This window comes from Aythya marila, assembly GCF_965140915.1.
Source record: "Aythya marila genome assembly, chromosome: 2".
NCBI lineage: Eukaryota > Metazoa > Chordata > Aves > Anseriformes > Anatidae > Aythya > Aythya marila.
Window position 1 is genome coordinate 78,777,978 of NC_139043.1, and position 26,675 is coordinate 78,804,652.

The 26,675-nt window shown below is 38.4% G+C and overlaps 1 protein-coding gene across 1 annotated transcript in view; it reads left to right on the top strand.

The window, feature by feature from the left end:
- LOC309875758 (cadherin-6) overlaps positions 1 to 21,926 on the top strand; it is a gene marked incomplete at its 3' end in the record, with an annotated part of 99,581 nt that extends 77,655 nt beyond the window's left edge. Inside the window, exons 4-12 of the mRNA XM_082755443.1 lie at positions 333 to 452; positions 2,469 to 2,636; positions 4,008 to 4,195; positions 5,678 to 5,931; positions 11,728 to 11,864; positions 16,183 to 16,304; positions 17,128 to 17,245; positions 17,333 to 17,584; positions 21,436 to 21,926. Coding sequence (XP_082611569.1) covers positions 333 to 452; positions 2,469 to 2,636; positions 4,008 to 4,195; positions 5,678 to 5,931; positions 11,728 to 11,864; positions 16,183 to 16,304; positions 17,128 to 17,245; positions 17,333 to 17,584; positions 21,436 to 21,926 — 1,850 coding nt within the window. The remainder of the gene's footprint in view (positions 1 to 332; positions 453 to 2,468; positions 2,637 to 4,007; positions 4,196 to 5,677; positions 5,932 to 11,727; positions 11,865 to 16,182; positions 16,305 to 17,127; positions 17,246 to 17,332; positions 17,585 to 21,435) is intronic.
- Between the last annotated feature and the right edge of the window lie 4,749 nt (positions 21,927 to 26,675).

Here is a 26,675-nt window from a genome sequence, read left to right on the forward strand (position 1 = left end):
ATTTCTGAAAGTACATTTTTGACCGAGATTCAAATTCTAAATACCTTCAGGATGTGGGGAAAGGTGTGTTTCAGGTTTGTTCATAAGAACTATGGTAAGGGATCTACAAATACAGTCAATAACTGCATTTTAATGAACTGAGAAAAAGCCATCTATCATTTTGGTTTTGGATCTATGACCTTTATGGGCAGAGAAATTTCTGAAAAATAATATCTCCACTTTTTGCCCTAAGTTTGAATTGAACATGAGTTATGTTTTTTTCTACATCATAAACTGTCATGGACATGGAAAAAAAAATGCAGATCCTTATTTTGTTTAATTTATCATTGCAGGTACCTTTGTTGTGCAAGTCACTGCAACTGATGCCGATGATCCTACATATGGGAACAGTGCTAAAGTTGTCTACAGCATTCTCCAGGGACAGCCATATTTCTCTGTTGAATCTGAGACAGGTCAGGAGAGCTTATCTGTCATTCTGTGACAACGTCTGCAATTTAAAATGACATGCTAAGCCAAGCTAGGACATATTAGACAAAAACTTCAAAGAGATTACATCTTATTCAGTGCAAAATCTGACAAATCTAATAGAGCGATACATCTGTAAACATGACACCTACATTATTTTAATCTTACCAGCAAAGTCTAATAAATACAATTAGTACTGAATGAGAACCAGTTTTCAATCATTTTTAACAAGCAGTGGGTACAGAGACTGCTGTAGATGCTTAAATTAAACCAAATAGGTTGGCTTTTAGAAGAAAACGAGAAACAGGTGGGTGTAGAAAAAAAGTGCTTAATCCTCATAGATCTTCATAATGGTTAAATTAAGACTGAAGGTTTGCTCTTTTTTTTTTTTTTTCTCCTTGTGCTTCTTCAAAACTTGTTTAAAGTAATTATAATTTCTGTACATCTGCAACATATCACTTTAATGCTAATTTTATGAAAGAAATCTTAATTAAGAATAATGATAGAAGAGGTAAAATTGGCTGTTGCGCTACACTAGCAGATCACAAATAGAATCCCAAACTTCTGAGTTCTGTTTTTGGAAGATATTTAAATTAAATACAGTGACTGGAATTTTTTATGGGCTGAATAACAGACTGCTTTGGAACCCGTGCGTGTAACACATACGAATTCTGGTGGACCAAATCTGCTGTACCACTGACTATCTCACTACATAGGTATTCTCTTCCCAAGACTTATAAAAAACTTCTTCTACAAGAAACAAAGGATTTCAAGAAATTCTTTAAACGGAAACATCCATTTTGTTAGGTTGCTGGAAGCTAGAGAAGACATTCTCCTCAGCAACCTTACAGGAAAGGAATGGATTATCCCAGACAATTAATCGGGTTTTCACATTGTTTCTTAACTAAATCTTAGAGACTCAGGCAAAGTAAAGATTAGATGTCTCAGGGGAAAATGGAAGATGAAAAAAGCTTCCCTTCAAACATAAGGTATTAGATACTAAAATAAGAGGATTTTTGCACTGATGCACTCATTCTGACTTGGACAATATACTATGTATTCTTAGAGTACAAAAGGATAATTTACCTGGAAGTTCAGTATTAATAACCTTTTAGCAAGAGGGTTGTATGGGGAATGGAGGGAAAGCAAGGTAAACCACAAGCTTGATTCTGCAGCCATGGAAATCAATTGCAAAACTCCCAGAGTCGATTAAGTCTCTGTTGAAGCTGCTATGAATTTTCCCATGGATTTCAGTATGTGGATTTCACTCCTTTTGCCTACAAAGGAGTAATTTCTTAGCCTTGAGACATCCAGTAAGAATGCAAACATTTTGTTTCACGGTAAATCTAAATGACTGAATTTCAATAGGAGTTTTGCTTATAACTGACATTTGTTCTTTTGAAGAAGGAACAGACTGGCAAAATCATTTCAATCAATGTATAAATAGAAATATATATACTTGGGCATGCTTGGATGCTCACAATTTTCTTAATTAATTTCTCTTCTCCCATTTTAATGTTGTACTGCCTCTTTAATGATGTCTTGCTGAAGTTAGCTTTTTATTTATTTATTTATTTTGCCATGTCTGTCAAAATGAAAATATTGACAGAACAGGAGAGAAAAGATGGAGCACATTATAATGAACAATGAGCCTTCTTCCAGTTCAGTGAGAGACTTTAGCATGGAACTGAAAAGGGGTAAATAGTTATGTAAAATAATACTGCTCACAAATAGGTAGAACATCTTTCTGGGGATGCCACTGCTATTGTGTCTGTCATATAGGCAGAAGCCTGAGATCTGATATGACAAGTCTGTAATTTAATGTGCCATCTCATAACAGTAAATATTTGTACTGGGCAAAGTTTACTCATTACATAGAGATTGTTTTGTTCTTAAGGCTGTGGGTTTTTTTTTTTTGTTTTGTTTTGTTTTTTAAACAAGAATTTCCATCAAAGTGAGTACATTACTTGTGAATTTTGCCTCTTTAATTTTCATGTTTTCAGGCATTATTAAAACTGCTTTGCTAAACATGGACCGTGAAAACAGGGAGCAATATCAAGTGGTCATCCAGGCTAAGGACATGGGAGGCCAGATGGGCGGATTATCAGGAACCACCACTGTGAACATCACACTGACCGACGTAAACGACAATCCTCCTCGGTTCCCCCAGAGTATGAAACATTTACGTTCTATGTCTTTACAGTAAAATGGATTATTTTGACCTCAGATATTGTTTCTGCTGTTATGACTTTACTGAGTTTAAGACATCACTTAAGAAAGAAAAAGAGAACACACGAGCAAACAGTAGCATCATGCTAAGGCTAATTGCAATAATTGGGAAACATATCTTTAATATTTTTACCCCAGTTGCAGTAGATAGTTTGAGAAGTAAATTAACATACAGAAACAACTCCTATTTTTCCTACCCATTAATAGCTTTGACTGATACAATCTGTATTTTCTGATCAATATTATTTCTATAATAGACCTTGTGGTTGACTGTCTTTTAAGGTATCTGCTCTAATACAACATATTTAACTTTTGAAGCATTTATTTAAGTACGTAAAATGATCCCAAGAGCAATTCTGTTTAAGTTAATGCCTATACCCAGGAAACATTTGCCTCAATGGATTTTCTGACATTAATTGCAAACAGAAGCAAAGGCACATACATAAATATACCAGATTGTTCATGGTTATAAGTAATTCAGTGATGCAGTTTTCATCCACTTCCCTTTCTCTTCTTCCTTCCTTCCTTCCTTCCTTCCTCTCTCTCTCTCTCTCTCTTTTTTCTTCCTTCTTTTTTTGCTTTGTCTTACCAATACTCAGTGTGTGCATGTGTGTGTATCAGTGTGTCAGTGTGTGTCAAAGTCAAGAACAGCTGTTTGAGAAAATAATTGCAGATAGTATCAGACAAATCAGCAAGCTTTGGCGGTTAAGTCACTGGGAAAGTTATTGAAAGCAACTTGTCATTTGAGTTCAAAGTCTGTTCTTAGCTGTGGGCAAAGTGTTTCCATTTAAATTAGAGCAAGTTAAGAGGAAATATAGCACTCTGCCTCCAATGAGTTAATTATACATCTCTGGACATGAGTGTCTTCAATGTAAAAGCCAAAGATACAGGCTCATAATGCCAACATTCCCCAGGTAGGATTTTCTCAGAGGAGAAATTCAGTGTACCACATTAGTAATATGCATTTGGGCTGGATTTGCATTTAGTGATACTAAGCTGCATCGGCCTCTGGCAGCTCTTAATATTTTATTTGTCTTTTGACCTCAACACATTTTTCTTACCTAGTTTTAACATGGCCAACAGAGACTGTGATAGTGTCCAGAAAAAAACATATGTAGCTAATGATACATATATGTATCCTTCATACTAGAAAAAAAGGTAGAAGCAGTTATTTTTCTCCATATGAAAGTAAGGCAAAAGCTGAAGGCTCAGTAACTCATCTGTGCATGCCTAACATGGACAATGGGCTCAGAGATGTTGTCCAAGATACCCTAAGTCCAACTGACAGAAGTTTCCTCCTCTGTCTGCTGTAGGCACATACCAATTTAGAGCGCCTGAATCTACACCACCTGACTCACCAATCGGCAGGATAAAAGCTAATGATGCAGATGTGGACGAAAATGCAGAGATTGAATACAGCATCACTGAGGGGGATGGATATGACATGTTTGGAATTACCACAGACAAGGACACACAGGAAGGAATTATAACCGTCAAAAAGGTACACCTCTTAAACACACTCCGTCCCAGCCTCTGAAATACCAGCAAAAACTTTATCTACCGCATATTAGTTTGCCATTTTTAGCGTAACTTGTTTTGTTTATTATTTTGGATGCTGTCTATTAGGAACCTCTACAACATTACTTATGTAAAGTTTCTTTTATACAAGCAACTTGGATGCTTGCTGCTTTACTAGAACAATGCCCATGCTTTAAGGGATCTGAAAGAATAATAATCTATGGAGTGGGATAGGACTGCAAAAAAAATCTTGATTTTGAACATGTCTACAGGAAAACTCAAGAAAGCACTGTCCAACTGTGACTTTATCCCTAACATGCTTACAAGATTTGTTCACTTACTAGGAAGGTGCTGTGTTGACACCACAGAAATAAGCGGTATCACATTGCCTGCTTCACACTATCAGAAGGTATTAAGTTGCATAGCTAAAATGTATTAAAGTACATAGACAAACTTATTTTGACTCATATTGTAAAGATGTAATTAATAAATCCATCAACATGCTCTTACTTCAGAAAAAAAAAAATAATCATTGTGCCTTGTTGGATCACAACAGACATCATCTACTAGGTTGCACACTGGCTGTCAGAAAAGGTTTGAGAAATATTGTTTACAGTGGGTTATCAGGCAAGCTTGATAAGGTTACAGATATCATCCTCCATCAGTTCAAGTTCAGTCATCACTAAATAGACATTGTGTAGATTTTCTGAACATGCACTTGCTTGTTGATATCAGTACGACACCTGTCATTACTCGTTTTTTAAGAGATGCCTTCCAGGGGCTGATTACGATATCAGTCTAACTCTGTTTGCATTTCTGTCTGTTGGTGACAGAAGCTGTGAATTTTCTACAACTTAATGGAAAAGTGGGGTGACTAGTCTCTCCCCACATTTCCTTAAGTACTATAACAAACTGTCCCTAAATGCTTCTTCTTAATACTTTTATCAGTGTGTGGCGTAGTCATTGACTATCATAAAATCATATTTTCTGTGGGTGGTCCAGGATGTCCTCTGACACCAGATGACAGCGATTCATTTCAGGGATGGAATGCCAATATTTTAACAAGTAGCTCCTAGAAATCCCCACTCCCCCCACAAACGGGGGGAATCAAGAAAACATCCCTTCCCCCCCCAAAAAAAAAAAAGACATGAAAGAGCATGAAGAAAAAAGCATGAAGAGTTGAGACTATTTGAGAAGGTACAATTATTTGGAGTTCAGAAGTTCTGGGCACAGAATGCCCTGCAAAAGTGGTTGTTGTTTTTGTTTGTTTGTTTGTTTGTTATTTTTTTTTTTATTGGTGGCAAAGAGGCCAGTCTTTCTCCTTTCTGCTGGCATGTTAATCCCAGTTCAGGCTCCTGTTACATAGCATAGGCCTCTCCATGACACCCCCCATTCATTTAGCTCATATGGCTGGTAGCCACAGCAGTCCCCACACATCTCTCAAGCTTTTACTTTCTCTTCCCAGGCACTGGATTTCGAAAATAAAAACTTGTATATTCTGAAAGTGGAAGCTACCAACACTCATGTGGACCCTCGATTCCTCTACTTGGGGCCATTCAAGGACTCAGCTACAGTCAGAATTCAAGTGGAGGATGTAGATGAGCCACCCGTGTTCAGCAGACCAGCGTATATAATTGAAGTGAAAGAAGATGTTCCAATAAACAGTGTCATAGGAACAGTAACAGCTCAAGATCCAGATGCTGCCAAGAACCCTGTCAAGTAAGCATAGACTATTTCAGCTCATTATTACTTTCGTTGCTGTCTTGATTTTGCTTTTTTTTTTTTTTTTTTTATGTCAGCGCACACACAAAAAATCACTTTTAAAAATGAAATTGTTCAGATATGCTTGCATGTGCAGTAGCATAGATGGTAAATGATCTCTCTCGCTTTAGCTTATCTTTGTATGTGTGATGGTGTTTGCATGGCACTTGCATCTTGAATTACATACTAGCCTCTTCAGTAAGTAATGTTTGTGTATTTGTGTAATGTTCTTTTTACTTTGGGAGAGTGTACTGCAAAAGAACACTAAGTTGATGTTAGTGTTCTTCTTCCGCCTCTAACATTTTCCAGTGCAGTGCAGTGCATCCTCTTGGCTGTATGACAGGGGAGTGATTCAGCATCTCTTTCTTCTCCTGTCCATCCAGACCTGCTTAAGAGAGGTTGCATTTACCTTCTATACACCACAAGCAGAAGTGCCTTAAAAGCAGCTTGGCGTGTACACAGACTCTGTTCTCACTTGTATCAGTGTAAGTTTAGTAAGAAAAGAATCAGGCTTATGGACCTCATAAATTGCTCTAGCCATGAATCAATAAACTAGTCTTAGAGGAAGTAGAGGAAATGTTAAGGTTGGAGTAGCTAAACTAAAGCCTTCTTTTTTTTTTTTTTTTTTTGGTAAATTAATACATCCATTGTTTCAGTGGGTATTTGAAAACATACTTCAGTACTTATATCATATTGGATAGAACATGAAAGAACTTTTAAATATCTGTGTGCTTTAATTAGATTTCATTGATACTGACAAGGTAGTAAGAGATGGAAATAAAAAATACAGCAATATTAAATCCAGGTCAAATTTTAGCATGTCTCTGGACATCTTGGAAATGCAATAGTTAGTCTTAAGATCAAAATAGAACAATGCAGGTTTAATAAAAATCCAATACATCAATACTTTGCACTTCTGCAACAACCATCTTTCATCAAGATATCTTACAATGCTTATGAAGCATAAATAAGTTTTAAGCTCTCAGCTCATCTTGTGAGATGGGTAAATATTATCACCATAATTTCTTAGATGAAGAAACTAAGCCTAAAACCCTTTCTTGCAGAAACTGTTTTCGGTTCTCATGCAATGCACTGCACGTGAGTTCTTGTTCAGGATTAAGCCTTCTAATTTTAATTAAGGTTTGCTTTCATTTACATCATAGCATGCAAGAATTATAGGAAGTTCTGGATTAGCAGAGCATAGTAACATGAAGGGCAACATAGTACTTTGTTGACTGTGGTGAATCCCAGGGACAAAACAGATAACTTCTATAGCATGTCTTAGTGGGTATGCTACAATGAAAATGACAAAATTGGTTGAGGTGAAACCCAGGCCCCTTCCAGTCTTCATATGAAACTGCTTTTTTGTATCTAATGGCACTGGAGAATGAGGGGAATGCTTCCCTGCTTCCCTGTAGTGATAACTACAACCATTTGCATTTCACACCAACACCACCTCCTAATTGTTAAGTGATTTACAGTGGATAGGGATTGTGCTGTGCATTGTTGAGTGTTGCCTACTGGCTCTTTTCTATTAAATGAATGTGTGTGCTAAAACTTACCTATCTTTCAAAGGGCAGTGATTAAATGCTGTACAGGTACTCTGCATATTAAAGCATAATTACTGAACAAAATTTAGTAGAGATGTCAAAATTGATGCAGAGCAGCAGAAAACTTGTCTCCTTTATACACTAATAACAAGCAACAATCAAAGTGAAAGGAGTAGAGAAAGAAAAATGAGGAAGAGGTTAGAGTAACCGAAATAAACACAGCAAGAAGAAATATGAAAATCTTAAGAGAGGAATGAAATCAGCAGAGACTAGTAGCCTGTGAGATGTTATCTTGCAATATATGTAATTTTATGGTGCTAATATCTTGGGTATCTCCTAGAATTTAGGGTCAGGGGTTGAGTCTGCATCTTTTTGACAGGATGATTTTTTTCCGTCATGCAGTGGAGATGCTAAAACTGATTTTCACTCTGAGCTTCGGGGAAGATACAATTAGACTGTATATATATGACTTGTCACTTGCTTGTCAATTTTCCTTGACAGTTAAAAATAAGATCTTTAGACAGTTGATATTACAATGAAAACCTTTCATTTTCTCCTCTACTTGAGTGAAGATTTCTCTTTTTAAACAAAGTGAGCCCTAACTCTGTTAGATGAAAGCCCCTTTGATCTTCCATTAAAGGAAACCTTCACAATATCATTATGAAAATGCATTATGAAAAATTCACACACACATCCCTTCCTGACCCACAAATCTTCCTGACTTGTGGTTGCATTAGACAGCAAGCTGCTGAGCATCAGGGGACAATGAAGCAATAGCAGAATATGAGGCAGGCACCTGCCCTGGTTGTAAGAGTGCTTCATCATTCACAACCTGTGTTTTGGTAGAGAATCAGTCCAGGTCTTATAACTAAGCTTTGCTGCCACATGACATTAAAACAATACAAAAATACACCAATAGATGTTTGGCTATGTTTGAATAATCATCCATACATTGTGACATTAATACACTCACGAGTAACACACCACTGTCCAGCTGCATTGTAAAAAAAAAAGTTCTGCATTCTGCTTGTGCTCGATCTAAACAGAAATGATGTTAGGAACCACTGCATACTGGAAAAATAATGCTGCAGCTGGCACTGCTGTATTGTACATCAGATCTTTTTAAATTGCTAGTTGAGTTTTTTTGCTATAGTAACTCCTCAGAGGCATAATGAAGTTCATCAGTCACTGGAACTGTCTCCCTGCTGTGATTTGATTTACTAAAGTTTCCCAGATGAAAATGAACTGCAAACAAATGTAAGGCTTAATTTTGTTTGTGTATTTTACTGACAACATATTTGCATGTGTTTGAGTCTCTCTTTCACTCTCTCCTTTTTCCTGTTATGTACAAGGAGAGAATGGAATCTCTATAGATACCTTTAACTTCCTAGCTTGTCAATTCATAACCGTTTGTAAGGGACAATGTCTGAAATCTGACAAATATGCACGAGTAATTTCATTAAATAAATATAAAAACGAGTTTGATGTCTGCTTAATTCTTACTAGGTTATGATCCATAAGTCAGAATCACCACCAATTCAACATAATTAACGGTCCTTGATCAAAAGAGACTGGATTATACAAACTGGGAAACAGAAGTGACAGTCTAGCTTATTAAAATCATCCTTCTAGATCAGGGTTAATGGTATAATTAGACTATACTTTAACTGCAATGACCTTGTATGTATTTTCTCTTGAATATGAAGAAATAAAATTAACATTTCATTAAGAAGCTGCTCTCTGGTTCTTTTTATTTTTTATTTTTTGAGTTTAACTTTCCACTGCACAAATGACTAAATATACAAATTGTTTCATTGGGATTTACATGTTTTAATTCTTAACATCCTGAATAAATCCTCAATGTATACAGCTCTGGTAACCTTAGAAAAAGTCCAGAACATTTGCTTTTATTTTATTCAGAAACTTTACAACAGATGCAATTGAACTGGGCAATTTTACAAAGTAGTGATAGTGATTGCAATATGACAAAGCAATAAAATATGCTAAGGCTGTAAGAAATTTTAAGTTCATTCATAATATGAAGAATAAGTGATGGCATAATTGAAGAAAGAAAACAACAAATGGACAACTCATGCCTACAGCTAGATGCTTACTTAAATATCTTGCTGAATAAGAGCCTGAAACATACTATTGCAGTTTGCTGGAACAGATAATCTATGGAAAGTCCTGATATTTTCAGTTCAAATAAGAATGAAAAATCTAGATATACTGTGAAGTGGAAATACTGAAGTATTTCAGCTGAAAGGTATGGAAAAGATCTGAAGAATCTCTGAAAAAAAAAATTAATTCACAAAATACCAACATAATATCATATAAAAGCCTGAATGAAAGTTAAAATGAAATGTTTACCATATCAAATACTTACTTTGTCAAAATATAAGAGAGTCAGACTGCTTGGTGTAAACTAGTTTCCATCAAACATTTCAGCTAAGTCAACAAACTCATGTGTAATATTTAGATTTGGACACAATGACATGGTTTGCTGGAGCTGTCCCATCACTCAGCGCTGCCTATTACGTACCTTCTCACATGCTCTGTTCAAGCTGATGGTAATGCTATAATGCTGCATAAAGGAACTAGGTTGACACCACAGTTGACTTTGTGCAGCTAAAATTTTGACACTTTTAGTCAAATGACAGGAAGAATAAAGACTAAATCAACTAACAAGGCATGCCTATGCAAGTCCTACCAAAAAAAAAAAAAAAAAAGTTTGCTGTGCGAGTACCTTTGAATCTCATTTGGTTGCTTCCATAGGAACTTCATGTGTAAAAAGATAAAAGAATAATGAATACCTACAATAATTTTGTTTAGGAAGGTACTAGACACTAAGTTCTTATTTTAGAATAAGACCAGTCTAATTTGATGTGGATACTCTATCCCTTTTTCTGTATGTTTTATTTGAAAAGGGAAAACATGCAGTTACAAAATAATTAGCAAGTTATTTTTTTTAATATAAACCTTTCTTAAAATCACATTTCAGCTGGACTCTTCTATTCTCTTCTGCCTCCATACAAGATTATTCTCAGAAGTTAAGAAACGCTACACAGGCCCTGGGAAATCTGTGCAGAGTAAGGGACATGTCACACAGCTGCTCCTAGGGCAGAGCAGGGAGTGGAAATTTTTTTCACCCTCTGCCTTCCCCGCAGTTCTGTAGTGACAATGAACTCTGCCTGTCATTCTCCTGGCCCAGTTTTCATCTGACTGCATGCCAGCTCAGTCATGTCTTTATCCTGGACTAGACACAAGGGATAGCTGTAGCTTCCTTGCCTCCACCGATGTGGCCTGCAAGGAGACCAAGGGAGGACACTGGGCTTCATAAGGCTCTGCCCTGGACTGTGTCAGCACACATTCAAGCTAGAAACAAAAGCAGAATAATGCAGTTGTATTCTTGCTTTAGCAACATCATAATTTATGCAAGAATTTGCATGAGAGATGAAATGAAGCAAAAGCATCTGGATCAGGATAGTAGGACACTGTCTCATGAACTGGAGTGTTCACATTTAAAGTTGGATTCAGTTCATCAGGAAAAAAAAAAGTTCAGATTGAAAATTGCATCTGTATTTAAGCTCTGAGCTCCTCCAGAGCCTGTTAGCATTCATTTTCACATCTAGATACCATCAAGCGGGGCTGAGCACATTAGTTTTAATGAATTACTGCAAACCTGCATGTGAGAGGCACTATGGAATCTCTGTTCCATGCCAGCTTGTTTTTTTTGGGGGGCAGTCTTTTTAAACACTGGGAAGTGAAAGGCAGGAACGCGCCCCAGCTGTCAAATCTTAAATCAGAAATGATGTGGAACAGTTGAGATATCAAACCATGAAAAGAGGGTTTGATAATGGGAAAGACAACTCAGCCTCAAAATAAACTTCCTATCTTTCAGGGCACAGACTTCACATTTCTTACTAAAAACAAAGCTTTGATGATTCTCCGAGGTATGTAAATTCCACAGTAATTCATTTATTCAGTGACAATGCCCCACCTTCTAAATCAAACCTCCAATGTGCCATTATCCAGAAGCTCAGAACAAGCTCTTTGAGTGAATATATAACGATGCTGAAGACTGCGCTGAAAACAAAAGGCAACCCCATTTACTGGGTGTTTTATGTCTAGTCTTAGAAAATGGTTAAAGAAGATAGAAATTAAAAGGAAAGCATTCTCCTAACCCCTCTCTCTGTATTTGCAGATATTCTGTCGATCGACACACTGATATGGACAGAGTATTCAACATCGATTCAGGAAACGGTTCGATATTTACTTCAAAACCCCTTGACCGGGAAACACTGCTATGGCACAACATTACAGTAATAGCAGCAGAGATCAGTAAGTCAAACCTAAATACCACTGCTGTCCCTGATGTAATGAATTTAGCTTTCTAGCTGAGTGTGTGGAAAGCACGGCTGGACAGATGTCAGGTTATATGGATAGTCCACTCAATACTAATGAAGAAGCTGAAACTCTGGAGGAGGTGGTCTGCAGCTTTATGTTTACTAGGGACACCGCACATCAAGAGGTAACTTAGCTGAGCAGGGAGGAAGGCAACTATGCTATGTTTTCTGATCACTAATAGCCATTTTTTTAATGTCCTTTGAATTCACAACCCGTATCACAAATTTGTCTGTTGGTCTGTTGCTTAGTTTAGGACTGCTCAGAAAACAGTCATCTTGTGGTACTGCTAATAATCGCGTTTATTTTAAGAGCTGAATTGCCAGGGATCTAGATAAAGATGTGCATGCTAGCCGTTGCCTATGACTGTGAAGCATAGTGGAATGGTAGATCTAATGTTGCCACCAGTTCTGTGACTGTCCCAGAGTCTTTGTACAGTGCAGAAGCTAAATGACTTTCTTTTTTTAAACATGATCTGAGAGAAATACAAGTTCTACTTTCTCATTTTGCATGTACGTGTGTATGGCTCACTCAGCTGCAGTTCTCACTATGGCGAGAAGAGTGTAACGAAGGGGTATTTCACTCCAGTTTTCTTTGTTCTTTAGGTCTTTTTAAAGCTGAAAACTGAAGTGATACAAAACTAGTGAGGCAAGCAGATGGAGTTGTATGAGAGTAGTGCACTAGAGCCTACAGGAATTATGTTTTTTAAATAGTTTTCCCCTTCTTTTGAAAGCTTGCACCTTTTTATGCTAGGTATGTGGTTTTAGCATACCAAACACTCTGACTTCTGGCTGACTTAGCCAGTTGTTTGTGTTTCTGTTAAGTCTTTGAAGGAGTGATCTAGGGTCAAGAGTTGTGCAGTACAGACTGAGCTCATGGGTAGAAGAGAAGTGAAAAAATAAACACCTGAAAAGGACAGAATAGCAAGAATATTTAGCAAGCTCACTTGCTTTGATCCCAGTGGAATTGAAATAATATACACTACAGCAAACTGTATACTACCTGAAAACCAAGTTAGCATCTATATGAAATACCCATTTCAGTCCTTGACTCCTCCCCTAAGGGCAGACCTCCTGGGCCAAATGCTCTCAAATAAACCTTTTGTGTCTGACACAGGTTTATGTCTTAATTACAATTCCTCTTTAGTCTGAAACCTTCCAGGCTGCAACAAGCTGCTTCCCAGGCTGTGCATCACTGAGCCCAGACCGAATTTGGCGTAACTGGGGTAGATGCCTTCCAAAGGCAATTTTCTTGGCTGAAATTCAGCTACTCTTGAAATGAGCCTTGGTCTGATCCAGGCTACCACACTAATTTTAGTCTCAAGAGACTAGACTGGAAAATACCACTGCTTAATGCTCCTGGCTAAAACCAGTCACTTCTAGCAAAGCTAGCTACTTCCCATTCCACTAACTTAGAGCTAACCATTAATTGCACTCAGTGACACCCCATCACATCGAACTCCAGGTATATTTCACTGAAGTTAGCTAAAAGAAATAGCCAGTCAAGTTACAGGCAGTACACGCACTCAGAGAGATGTGTGCTCCCTTTTTTTTTTTTTAAAAAAAAAAAAAGTAAATAAATAAATAAATAATAATAATAGTAGTCATGAAGAGAAACATCTTTCAGTGCTGACTGTTCATAATTTCATTTGACAGTAGAAAATAAATGGAAATGCAGAAGTTGTTTTGCTTTGAATTTTCTGAAATTGCCAGTAAGCATAGCTAGCTGCATTTTTAATCTTCTCTGTTTTCACCAGCATGAGCTGCAGTTGCTCAGCAGCCCTAAGAATCATGCTCTTGGTGTTGCAAACAAATACTTGGTGAAAGACAGGCTCACTACATCTGCCACACTCTGAGGGAAACTGTTAATAAAGCTCAGATCCCAGGGCTTCTGACTCTCAGATGCCGAATCACAGCCAATTCGCCAGAGACAATTCTGAGAGCATTTTATAATAAATATTCTTTACTTAACACTTAAAGTTAAGTCAAACATTGGCAGGACGTTGAGGCTGCATTCAGAAAAAAAAAAAAAAAATCTTTAGTGGTGTGATTGCTGGCTAAACAAAACATAACACTACAGAGGAGAATAGATTTAAGCAGATGTGTCTCTTTCATATGGTGGACATTTTTGTTGGAGATGGAGCTCAGTAGTAATGAAAGGATAATGCAAACAAATTAATCTACACCAATTCATTTGCAAAAATAATTTGAAAGAAACAAAAAGAACTTAACGATGCATAAATATCTTTCAACCCATATTGCCATGAAATCATAAAAGAAGGCCCCTGTCCGTAGAGCATGTAGTATTTATACTGCTACTGTTTATTGTAGTATCATTTTCAATTGTAGGGATCTTAAGCACCTTGAAGAAGTAAAATGAAAATATGTAATGAACAGTTCCAAAAAAAAAAAAAAAAAGGCAGGAAAGAAAGAAATTGTAATTCTTGGGAGGAAAAGAAATGCATTTGGCTATATATTTAAATGCATTTGTTAGAAAGGTATACTCTTATAAATAGTCCTCCAAGTAGTCCTGCAAATTCAAATGAATACATTTGATTTCCACCTATTATAAAAATTCAACATTTATATTGATGTATTTTACCATAAAATTCAGCCTAGTCTATATTGTACATAAACTGATATTTTATACATTGAATGAATTTAGCCCGATGGTTTATATTAGAAAGTGTTTTATGCCTAATGGAATCATATTAACTTCAATGGGCCTGTGGAGCTTTAAAGTGCAGTATTTTGTCCAAATGACTGAGCTCTGTAATACAAATATACAGCGCCAATTTTGGAGAAGGCATTTTCAAATTTATAAAAGTTTGATAAATACAGTAATAGGGCTTTTATTAAGGCTTAACTCAACAAGTTACTATAATGAATGTTTGTAGAAGCATGTGGACTCACAGATCTGTACTTTATTCCACTATTTTTTCACTTGGATAATATGTTAAAATGTTTTAATAAACTATATTTACATGGGTTGGAAATGAATGTAGCAAAATGCAGTGCAAGTCCTCATGAAAGGAAGGGGCTAGGTATTTATTTTAAACAAAACTCATTTCAGTCCCATTCATTCCCTCCAATTTCACTCTTGCACTCCCACAGCCACTAAGGCGGGTATGTTATGTCTAGGTTAGCTGGTTTGGATCATATTTGTGTGATGTGGAGGACAAAGGACATTGATGTAAATTCCTGGAAAAAAAATCTCGTTTTCCTCTTGATTGGTGATGACCAATTGGTTTGTTGGCAGGTCTTACTCTTTTAGGAGCCACCGGTCACTGCAAAGTGTCCCTTTGCCTCAGAATCATGCCTATTTTCTCTTTCACGCCTCCCAGGCAAGGTTGCTGCCCATTGCCTTTCTTTCCTTATTTTGACTATTTTTTTGACAAAAACCTCTCTCCTCTGTAGTCCAACAGAAAGAGGAATGGTCTATACAATGTGCTGTATTTCCAAATGTTTCCATTTTTGTATGTGAAGTTAACAATATTTTTATCAGTATTTTACGGTCAGATATATCCTTGCCAGTTTCAATCTCCTGATCCTATCTAGTTCTTAAAGGTAAAAGAAAAGTTTACATATAGATACCTGCAGATTTTACATAGTGCTGGTGTTCTTCAGCTGGTACATTTTAATATCAACTCTAGAATAGTAGCCAAATCAATCCACGGCAGGTTAGAAAATACCTGTGATCACAACAGCAGTTATTATTTATTTATCATAAGAGTAGTGATGGTAGCTTAAGGAACTTTGTTGGGAGATTGCAGGGGAGGGAATATTGTCTATTATGCATGGAGAGGGAACAAAAACACAAGCCCATCTTTCATGACTGTTCAGTCGTCCCGTTTCAGAGATAAGGAAGTTAGTAAGTTCTGGGAAATTTGTTACCACCAAACTGTATCAGTTAGGCTAATACACAGATTTAATTTAATTCCATTATTAGGTTTGTATGTGTGTATATATATATGAAACATACATTCATAATCATACTTGGAATGTTCAAAAAAGGAATTTGCAAACCTTAAAATCCTATCCAATCTTAACTGTGTAGCTTACACAGAATCAGTGTGGTGATAGAGCATGATTTTGTCGAATTCACCCCATAATTCATTCCACAGGAATCAGGAGAATATAATGAATGAGAAAAGAATTAAGGCAATGAGGCCCCAAGTCTGTCCTTTTCTTCTCCTGCACTGGGTCAGTAGCTAGGCTAAATAAAATCTCTGTTCTTTCTGGTTTTATCATTTCAGACAACCCAAAACAAAGCAGCCGTGTCCCAGTGTTCATTAAGGTTTTGGATGTAAATGACAATGCTCCAGAGTTTGCCATGTTTTATGAGACCTTCGTCTGTGAAAATGCAAAGGCAGAACAGGTGTGTTGCGTGCTTGTACTAAGAAAATATTCCAAATGAATTGAGTTTTTCTACTACTCTTGCATCACCTCATCAGGAGATATACTTTGCATTGCATCAAACTGTCAGTTTTGCAAAATTAAACTAAACAGTGGCTGCACAGTACCTGATTACGCTTAGTATTCTTGCAGCTAATGTGACACTGTGTTTTACACCTGTTTTCCGTACTGTGCCTTGTTATCTCTGATTCATTTTCCCTCTGTGATTCTCTGTTATATTCAGGCACCTCCACTGTCTCCTTCAAAAACTGTTACAGGTCCTGTCTCTGAGATAATTATTTTCTGCCAGATAACTCTCACTCTACCAGTCCCATTACTAAATGGTTCAAAGTAGCAAATAATTTGAAAGAGTCAGCCAAACAGTTCCTGTGATGGGGGATTTGGTTAGATGAACACGTAGCCAGCTTGGACTGTCTCACCTGTCATTTCTGTTGCCTGTCACATGCAAAGATTTCCTACCCAGCTGGAGTGGCATCAACCCAAACCTGCTCTCTATGTCAATGCAATTTCCCTGCCAGCTTTCAGATTCATTATGTTACTGGCTAACGGTATGGGATACAATAGCCTGATGATCTGAAACAGCATCAGTAGCACATGGATCACTTTTGTTAAGGTCAACATGGCAACGTCAGCTGCCTTAAAGCAGGAAAACAAAACAAAACAAATAAAACAAACAAACAGACAAAAAAAAAAAAAAAACAGTTATATCACTTTACAATCCTACAGTAGATAAATAAATGTAAGGTCCACTGACTTCAAAGATAATTTTGTTCTTATTGTTTCAGCTGATACAAACATTAAGTGCTGTTGATAAAGATGACTCTTACAGTGGACACCAGTTTTCATTCTCCTTAGCTCCTGAGGCAGCCAGCAGCTCAAACTTTACACTCCAGGACAACAGAGGTGAATTTCTAGGAAGACCTTTCTTTATTATCTCACCCTTGCTTTCAGTCTTCAGATGAGTATAAAATGTGTGTTTTGTGTTTCCAGATAACACAGCAGGGATTTTCACCCGAAAAACCAGGTACAGCCGGCATGAAATGAGTACCTACCTCTTGCCAGTGGTAATATCAGACAATGACTACCCTATCCAGAGCAGCACTGAAACAGTGACTATTCGAGTATGTGCTTGTGACCATCGAGGAAAAATGCTGTCCTGTAATGCAGAAGCCTTGATTCATCCTACCGGTCTTAGCACTGGGGCTCTTATTGCCATTCTTCTCTGTATCATTATATTACTTGGTAAGTGGCTCAGTGGCATTTTGTTGCTTTCACAGTTGAATTGGGTTTGAGCATTTCACAAAACAATCAATCAAACAAACAAACAAAAAATGAAGGTTTCTCTTCTTAACACTTTCAGAACAAACAAGAAATTCAAAAGGCTCACCTCAAAAGAAATGGCACAAGGGGGAAGAGGGTAAGCCTGCCAGATCAAAGCAATCGGTGTCACAGATGACAGGGACTTATTTTGCATTGCTGCAAGTGGTTATACCAAGGCTAGGGCAAGAGCAAAGCAGAGGCATTTGTGTGTTATCCTGCATTTTTATTATTGTATGTCATCCTTTGAGGGATGCTGGATATGTGTGATATATTCTGTAGTGTGTACAGAATACATCCCACCTTATCTTCCCTGTCTAAAAGCTAGACATGTCCAATCAAAATGAGGTAGCTGAGCTCTACCCTCTGCTCAAGGGAAAGAGACAGGCACCTCTAGAAAGCCATCCATCCCATCCCGTTACTGGTATCTGAGGAGGACGAGACTAATTACCCTCTGCAGGGTGAATATGACTCTTACTGTTGACCATAGAAAGAGGCGAGATAGCTTGGTTTTAACCAATTAAGTTGCCCTGTCTAACGTAAGGGGAAACGAGTCACACTCAGTCTTTCTGGTCTTCTGGAAAAGGACGCTGAAATAAGGTGGCTACTAAGGCACACTCTCACATCTCAAGGATGTGCAGATATCTGGCCACAGCACTTACAGGTGGTCACCTTTTATTTTCTTTTTCTTTTTCTTTTTTTTTTTTTTAATTTAAAAAATAAGGCCAGTTTGCAACATCTCTCACATTCCTGTTAGGCAACTTCCATCCCTCTTGTTCAGCAAACGGAGAAGATCTATCCAACAGCCATTAGCCATAACCTGTTAGTCTGAGGAGAACCGTCCAACACACCACAGTCAGTCCTCAGGAAGACTTTATTAGTCACCAATAGCATCTGGCCAGGAAAGAAGGGAGTCAGACCAATTTTGTAGCAGTAGGGACAAGCAGAGGAGAAAATGTTTCCTCAGTGATTTCACTTGTTTCTGCCATGCTTGTATCTTCCTCAGACATGCTTATCACCACTGCAGAATCACCCTGATCATTAGTTACTGTTAACAAATGACTTCCCTCTCCAGTGATAAGCCAAAGACATGTTGTGACACTCAGGCTTTAACAACCTAGTCATGGCTTGCCCAAATAAGCACTATCACCTCTTCAGAACAGATTCCCACAATAACAATCGTGCTCTTAATTTGTCATTAAATTTATTTTTCAAAACGTTTTATCATTGCCTCTAAAGATAGAGCTCAATTTGCATCAAGTTCCTTTCCAGAAAAAGAAATCTAGTGCTGCAGATAGTCTTGCACTAGTTAATACAACTGTACTCATTAATATCAATCTGACATTAAACGATTTCCTGTTTTATGTCAATCGAAAATAATTGATTCTGTGTGCTAAGCAGCACTTTATGTCAATTACTGCTCACGCCACCATGCACCATAAGCAGATTTTCAATTAACTCAGCTATATAATTTTCTATTTTCAGGCTGGTTGCAGGGTTTGCATGTGCAACCACTACTGAGAGAAAAACAATACTCTGGGCAGACCTGAACCACAGTTTAAAGTTTAGCAGCAACAAAAAGTGCCTGTAAAGTGCTGGGTTTATTTTCAGATTGAGTAAGCCTAGCAGCTTATCAGGAGGCCTCAGATATTGCTAAAAACTGACATACAAATAAAGGTGATGTACTTTAACATATAACATCTTTTTTTTTTTTTTTCTTTTTTTTTTTCCCTGCAAGTTCCAGTTGCCTAGCATATTCTGTGTAACACCTTTTTTTTTTTTTTTTTTTTTTTTTTTTTTTTTTTTGCTAATGAGATACTTTAGAAACCCTTTCACATAAAAACTATCAATCCTATGCTTTCTCAGATAATTCTGCCCCTCACTGTTACAGGAGCCCATTCAAAATTGACTGTATTTTTCAAGTTCTCCAAAATTTTCCTCAGCTATCATTGTTCTCTCACATAGACCCAGTTTCCTGAGTAGGGTCAAAGGTTTATGCTCTTAAAGACAAGGCTTCTCCCTTACTGCACAGCAGCACAAAGAAGCATCGCTCAAGTTAGGGCATTTATGTGACCCCATAAGTAAATCGTCATCGCTGGGGTGAGAGTCTGAGGCTTTCACCATCTGAACCAGTCTTCCTCATTCTTCCAGTTTCACCACATTACTTATTTCCTTTTGACTTGTATTATACAACAGACAATTCTTGTGGTAAAGACATAGTAAGAATTAGACTATTTTACCTTATCATCTCAGGATCCCTCTACAGTCAACGTAGAGAAAGAGTATGAGGCACTTTCACAGCATGCTTGAGCACACCTGCAGAGAGCATGTAGATCTAAGCAATTCTCCAGGGAAGAGAATTAAATAAATAAATGAAAACAAACAAACAAACAAACAAACAAAAACAAACAAACTAAACATTAAAAAAAAAAGGGGGAGGGGGGGGCAACAGCCAGCTTTTTGTCTGTGAGGTGAAACTAAGTTTCTATGGAGTTAAATTTTGCATTGGGTATATCCTTAGTCCTTAGTATTGCCCTTAACAGAGTTACAAACAAGGAAGGGACTGCAGGCAGGGAAAAAAAAAAAAGTCTTAAAGTTACTGTGCTTTGACTCATACCATTTTAGAAATACAGTTTTAGAAATACAGCTGACATGAAAGATAACTTTGATCCACCTTATCGTCTCATATCAATGAGTTCAGGCGTTTTCTGATTTGCTTTGCTTTGCTCTGAAAGAACTATAAAGAGCAAGATTTGTCTTTTTTCTCAGAGTTTGCAAGCAGAGCTGAAAACTGGGCACTGTGGACCTCAGACTACCAAAGCAACAGTGATAGTAGTAATACATCCCTGCTTCTTGCTGCTGTTCATTTGTAAATATTCAGTCATTTACCATTTTAAGACAGAATCCAGCTAAGAAATTTGAAATTAGCTTCAAAAGGAAATAAAACATTGAACATAGCACAATTCTCCAACAGTACCATGGATCATTATTGAGTAAAAATACTTAAGTTTAAATCGGGGGCTTGGATAGAATTCCTGCCCTCTCTGTAATTTAAATGTATAAATTTACACAAACTAGAATGAAAAGCATAAGATATCTGTTTGAGAAATCTCATCCCTGTCAGATTAAACAAAACCATTGCTGTATGTTGGCAGGCTTTAAGATTTAAGCTATGTAATTTTTAAGGCAAGCTACAGACTTTTTAATGTGGCATCCATTGTAAAAGCATGCCAGGAAAGTTAATACAGCTTGGACTTTCTGCTGGCTGAGACTCCATATTCCAAACGTTTCCAGAGGAGGAAAGATTTACTGATCTTGAAGAGCAGCTTTGCTAACCTTTTATCATAGCCCAGTAGATACTAGCATAGTCCACAGCACAGGTTTCATTTCATCCCAGAGGTCCAAGATACATAGCACTGCAGGTTGGTTGTTTTGGGGAAGGTGTTTCTCCCTTCCCAGCTCTCCTGAAACTAATTCTGTTCCCCAAGCAATGAAGTTGCTGTTTGACTCCGGTAAAAACATGCCTACTGACAGAAAGACACTCCACTTCTTGCAAGCTTGACATCTCCTTTCATCTCGTACCCACCCATGCCACCCCATCTCTCACAGTACTCACAGACAGAACACAGTCTAAAAGTTGGATGTGTACGTCTGCAGTTTTGCTAAACATCTTAGAAAAACTTGAAATGTAAGCACTGGTGCAGCATTTCGCCTGGGTTTTAATGGAGTTGGGGATTAACTTTTCCCTTCCTCTCCCCCTGTTGGTTTATTTCTAGTTACAGTGGTGCTGTTTGCAGCACTGAGACGGCAGCGGAAAAAAGAGCCTTTGATTATTTCCAAAGAAGACATCAGAGACAACATTGTCAGTTATAATGATGAAGGTGGTGGAGAGGAAGACACCCAGGCATTCGATATCGGCACGCTGAGGAATCCCGAAGCCATAGACGATAATAAATTGCGCAGAGACATTGTGCCAGAAACGCTTTTTATGCCACGGCGGACTGCGACAGCACGAGATAACACGGATGTCAGAGATTTCATTAACCAAAGGTTAAAGGAAAACGATACAGATCCAGCGGCCCCCCCGTATGACTCGTTAGCAACCTACGCATACGAAGGTAATGGTTCTGTGGCAGAGTCTCTCAGCTCCTTGGAGTCGGTGACCACGGACGGAGATCAGGACTATGATTACCTCAGTGACTGGGGGCCACGGTTTAAAAAGCTGGCAGATATGTATGGCACGATGGACAGTGACAAAGACTCTTAATATGTTGCCTTTTTTTTTTTTTCCTCCCTCATTTTCAGAAACAGCATTGAGATATGTGAAGTGGCTATTTCTTTCTATTTCTCCACAGCTCTGTGAAAGGGTTCTCTATCCAACCGGTTCCAGTTGTCTAATGACTGCAGTCTGTGTGGATCAGCTGTCAGAAAACTTTTTCTAATATCATTTTATGAGCTTCCAAGAGGCAAACTTCTTATTTTTTAGTGCATCCGGTTTACTAAGCCAACCTTACAGGCACAGCAGTAGTGGAGGGGAAAAAAAAAGATCAGATGGGGAGCAATATTTTTACTTGTTCTGCTTATATTGTAAATTGGAGTATATTACTGTTTAAGCTCACTTGCTCTTTTTACTTGTATTCAGATTATTCAGCTCAGACGACTGCTCTGTCGATTGTGTATTGCACATCCCAATGTAATGAGGTACCCTAGTTTAACCTATGTATTATAGTCAAAAGTAGTGGTGATGGAATGAAGGTTTATTATACAAGTAGAGTCAGCTGAGAAAAAAACAAATGCATTTTACTCATGAGGAGGGTAGTGAGGCCTAATGGTCATTTAAATCCAAGTGTTTTTTTTCAGAACTTGCCATTGCCCCCAATGCACTGAATCATAGAAACACATATATATAGTTCATTGACTGCTATGTATATATTCTTCTGACCTAGCATTGCTGGAGAGATGTGTGTGCATATGTGTGTGGTCAGTAACCCCAATCCAGTTCTTAAGTGGTTTCCCAGTTCTGACCCAGACTTGCCTTGTGATATGGAACAAGTCATCTAATCCAACTCCAGATTGAACCACAATTTAGAGGAAGGAGCAGAACATAGCTGTGCTTTTCTTTGTACTTGTGATAGTTTCCACGTGCACCGCAGTTCAGTGGTGAAGGCCACTGTGCTGGGGAGGTAGGAGTCAGGCTTTTCATATCCATCTACTTCTGCCTGTTCCCACATGCAGGAGGGCAGCTGTAACCTCAAGGTGACTGCCACCCATTGAGTCAAAAGAAGCAAGCGCAAAGGAGGAAGGAGTGCTTTTATGTCCTAAACTCCCCTGCCAGGGTGTCTTCTGACTGATTCTCTGCCCAGTTTTGCTATCTGTAAAGTGGGGAAATAATGCCTACCTCATCAGGATGTTGCAAGAATTAGATAAGTCATTTGGAAAATACTTTACAGATGGACAATGCTGGTATTCTGCCAGAGGAAGTAATTTCTCATGCTTTTTTGGCTCCCTTCACCCCAACCCCCTTTCAGATTCAAGCCTTGAATGCAAAAATAAATGAAAATCAATTATCATTCTAATGGCCTGAAAAGTAGGGTTTATAACTTTTTTTTTTTTTCATAAACAACTCAACCAGGGTTGTTAAAGACATCACCAAAAGGTGACAGTTTAATCACGTCTTTCCATGGGTGTGCTTATCTTCTTTGCCAAGCGAAGTAATTTTTGTCCAAGGATGGGGGCAGGGAAGATGCCATAGTCTCAGGCCAGAACAATTTTCTCTACGTACGACTTATGCACCACTCACTCTTTCTGTTGGTTGTCAAACCTATACAGTGGCTACTCTTCAAATCCAGTGATCTAGGAGAGGCTAGTTAGAGAAAACTCTAAGGGGCAGCCATGGGACATACCCAATTCCAGGAGCTAGGAGCACCTCTTGGACCCAAAGTAGGGATATGGCCTATGGCACTGTGCCAAGGAAAGAAGAATTTTTATTTTTAATATACCTCATAAATAACTAATCTAATGTATTTTATTTTGAAACTGTATTTAATACTAGAATTACAGGCATGGATCTATTTCCTTCCTCCTCTCCCCTCGAATTTTTCGTGAATCAGTTTGAAAACTAAACAACGGCTCCAATTTACTTTAAAACATGAAGAGACAAGGGAAAAAAGTTAATAAACAGAAAATTAAAAGGGATTAAAAATTAATCCCTGGAATTCATTACTCCAAGAGAGTTAAATAAAGAGAGTAGTAAGATTCCAGAGCATGAGACACATATAAGCACGATGACATAAATGCAGGATTTGCGGTGTCCCGCAGCACTGGGAAGGACACCTTTGCAGTGGGGAGCACCACACGCTCGCAGGCTTAGGGCAAGGCAGCTAATGGTTTACAGGTGCCCAGCACTGCAGCTCAGATGGGTTTTCAGAGCAGAGGAGGCCAGAATTTCAGGGAGCGCTGATCCCCAGTGCCGCTGGTGGAGGCCTCTCAGGGGTCAGGTGCCCAACTCCACTGCATAGCAGGGCTGAGCCTGCACGGCAGCAGTGACACAGCCAGACCCTTCTCTTGTTCTCCTCAGGGCCTCTCTGCAATTTAAGATGATAATCTTTGAAAGCCTATCCCTTTGTAGCCTCCTAGAAATCAGTGTATCCAGGAGGCAACCTGCCTCAACCCCAGCCCTGGCACAGGAGCAGGCCGCCTGGTTTCTCAGTGGCTTTCAGACACATAGTAGGAAAAGGAGGTGCTCACACAGGCTCCTCGCTTGGGGCTACGCTCAATCCCTGGAGACAGCGTACACTGAGACAGCGTACCCTTCAGGGGCTCCTCGCCCTTTTTGTGAGGTCCACCTACAGCAAATTGCCTCAAAAACTCAGGGCAGAGCTGGATGCCGAGAGCGATCAGGCCAATCCTCCCCACACCTCAGACCAGTGAGCCACAGCAGAGGTGGCTGCCAAACCTTGCAGGCCAGGGGTTGCCCGAGCATATTCAGCCCCACAAAACCTCCCTGGCTCACCGGGGAGAGGGAACTGTGGCCATCTGGCTGGAGGCAGCCCGGCCGCAGCCCTGACAGTAGCAGGCACCCCGCCAGGCAGCGCCCATTACTTCCACAACAGGAGGACTGCTCACCTCCTTGTAACTACTTCCCTACCTTTGTATGGTGACTTTGTCGAATTTAGTGATTGTTAGTGGCAGTTCAAGCTCAAGTTCATTTTTTTTCTGTCCTCTTTTTTTATTATTATTATTATTTTTTATTATTATTTTTATTATTTTTTTATTGAAAGCTGGTTCTATCTTGTCCACTATGTGACACAGTAGATAACAGAGTGGCTTCTTGTGCCTGTTGTGTAAATATATTATATATAAAATTATACAGTGTCACCACAAATATGGTGCCTGAATAGCAAATGGATTCTCCTAGGAAAACTCAAGGCAAACTCCATTCAAATTCTTTATTATGCATCTAGGTTTTAAGGTCTATTTTTTCTTGCAAATTAGACAGACTTAGCATCCCTCTCACAGCAAGAAGAATTCAATTCTGTCTTTTCTTCTTGCTTGGCAGTACCACAAAGTGCAATTTATAAAATCAGTACTGCATATTAAATATTGAAAGTGCCATATTGCAGTGGATACAAAAATTCGCAGTAGTATTTCTTTGCACCTTGTTGCATGCCAGCGTGCTAGATGATAGAATTAGTATTTAACAATGCTTTCACACATCGCTAGAATTGTCATTTATAGATAAGCAAGTGTTAGATTAGGGGCTATAAAGTGGGTTTCAAGGCTGTTTTAAGCCTGCTGTTCTTACAACCACACCTATTTGAAGAGAAGAAACATTACTAGTAAATTTAGCTAAGCCAGGCAGAGATGAGCAACACAGTTGGCTTTTAATTTGGAAATGCATCTGATCTAACAATAGGGGAGCTATTAAAAGATACCGAGGAATTCACAGGGACCTGTTTACAAGGGAGACATTTCCAGCCTTGCTATTGCAGAACAATAACATCTCCACACTTGAAATAGAATAGCATTTCTAACACAGTGTATTCCATCCCAACTCCCAAATCAACCACTTTATTCCAGAAAAGGGATTTTTATTCCAGAAGAATGAATGTTTCAGGTTAAGAATCCCTCTATCCCTCAGCAGCAACAGTATGTGAAGATGCAGCAAACCAGCGCGCCTGCAGACGGTGCCGACACGATTGTGCCAGGACACCTCCCCATGCAGACCGGCCCTTGGAAGAGAGCTAAGGCAAAATCTTGCAGTGAGCTCTGAACAAAGGAATTTGGGATTTTCCAGACGGCTCGACTGGCAGTACCACAGGGCTGGAATATGTTCCCAGACCCGATATGGATGGATACACTATCTAATCATAAGGAAAAAAAAAATCTCCCACAAGAACAAGTTATCTATGTTTCAGCTATTGCTTATAAAAAATGTCTGGGAAAGATCCCAAGTAGAAGAGAAACACTCTACATGTAACAACAACAATATTTTTTAAATTTGTCCTAAGAAACAGATATATTTTTCTGATGATTGTTTATATTGTTAGCTGTCAGGTCTTAGTTCATTCTATGGAAAGGTATTTCATAGTTGTTAAACACGAATGGGAGAGGCAACTTTCAAATGATCCAGTTTTGGAAGTAAAAGGGCTGCATTATAAGGCACAACATTTTCATTTCTCTGTCACGAAATAAACTAACAAAAACCATTAACTGAATATTTCTAGTCCTACAGAAATACAGTGGTCATAAAGAAGTGGAACAGGGAGAAATGCCTTTGGGAATGTGTGCACATGTACAGTATGCATAAAAAGAAGGGAAATAATAAAGGGAACATTGGGAGCTAGGCATGTTTCAAAGTCAGACTTAACTGTGTTGAACAGGGAAAACAGTGCGCAGTCACTTCTACACTTCCAGACTGCGTACAACAGCCAGAGGGAGACTGGTGTGGACAGGAAGACAGACATCATCTTTTTCAGACCAAGTAAATTAAATCAAGGCCATTTCCATGCAAATT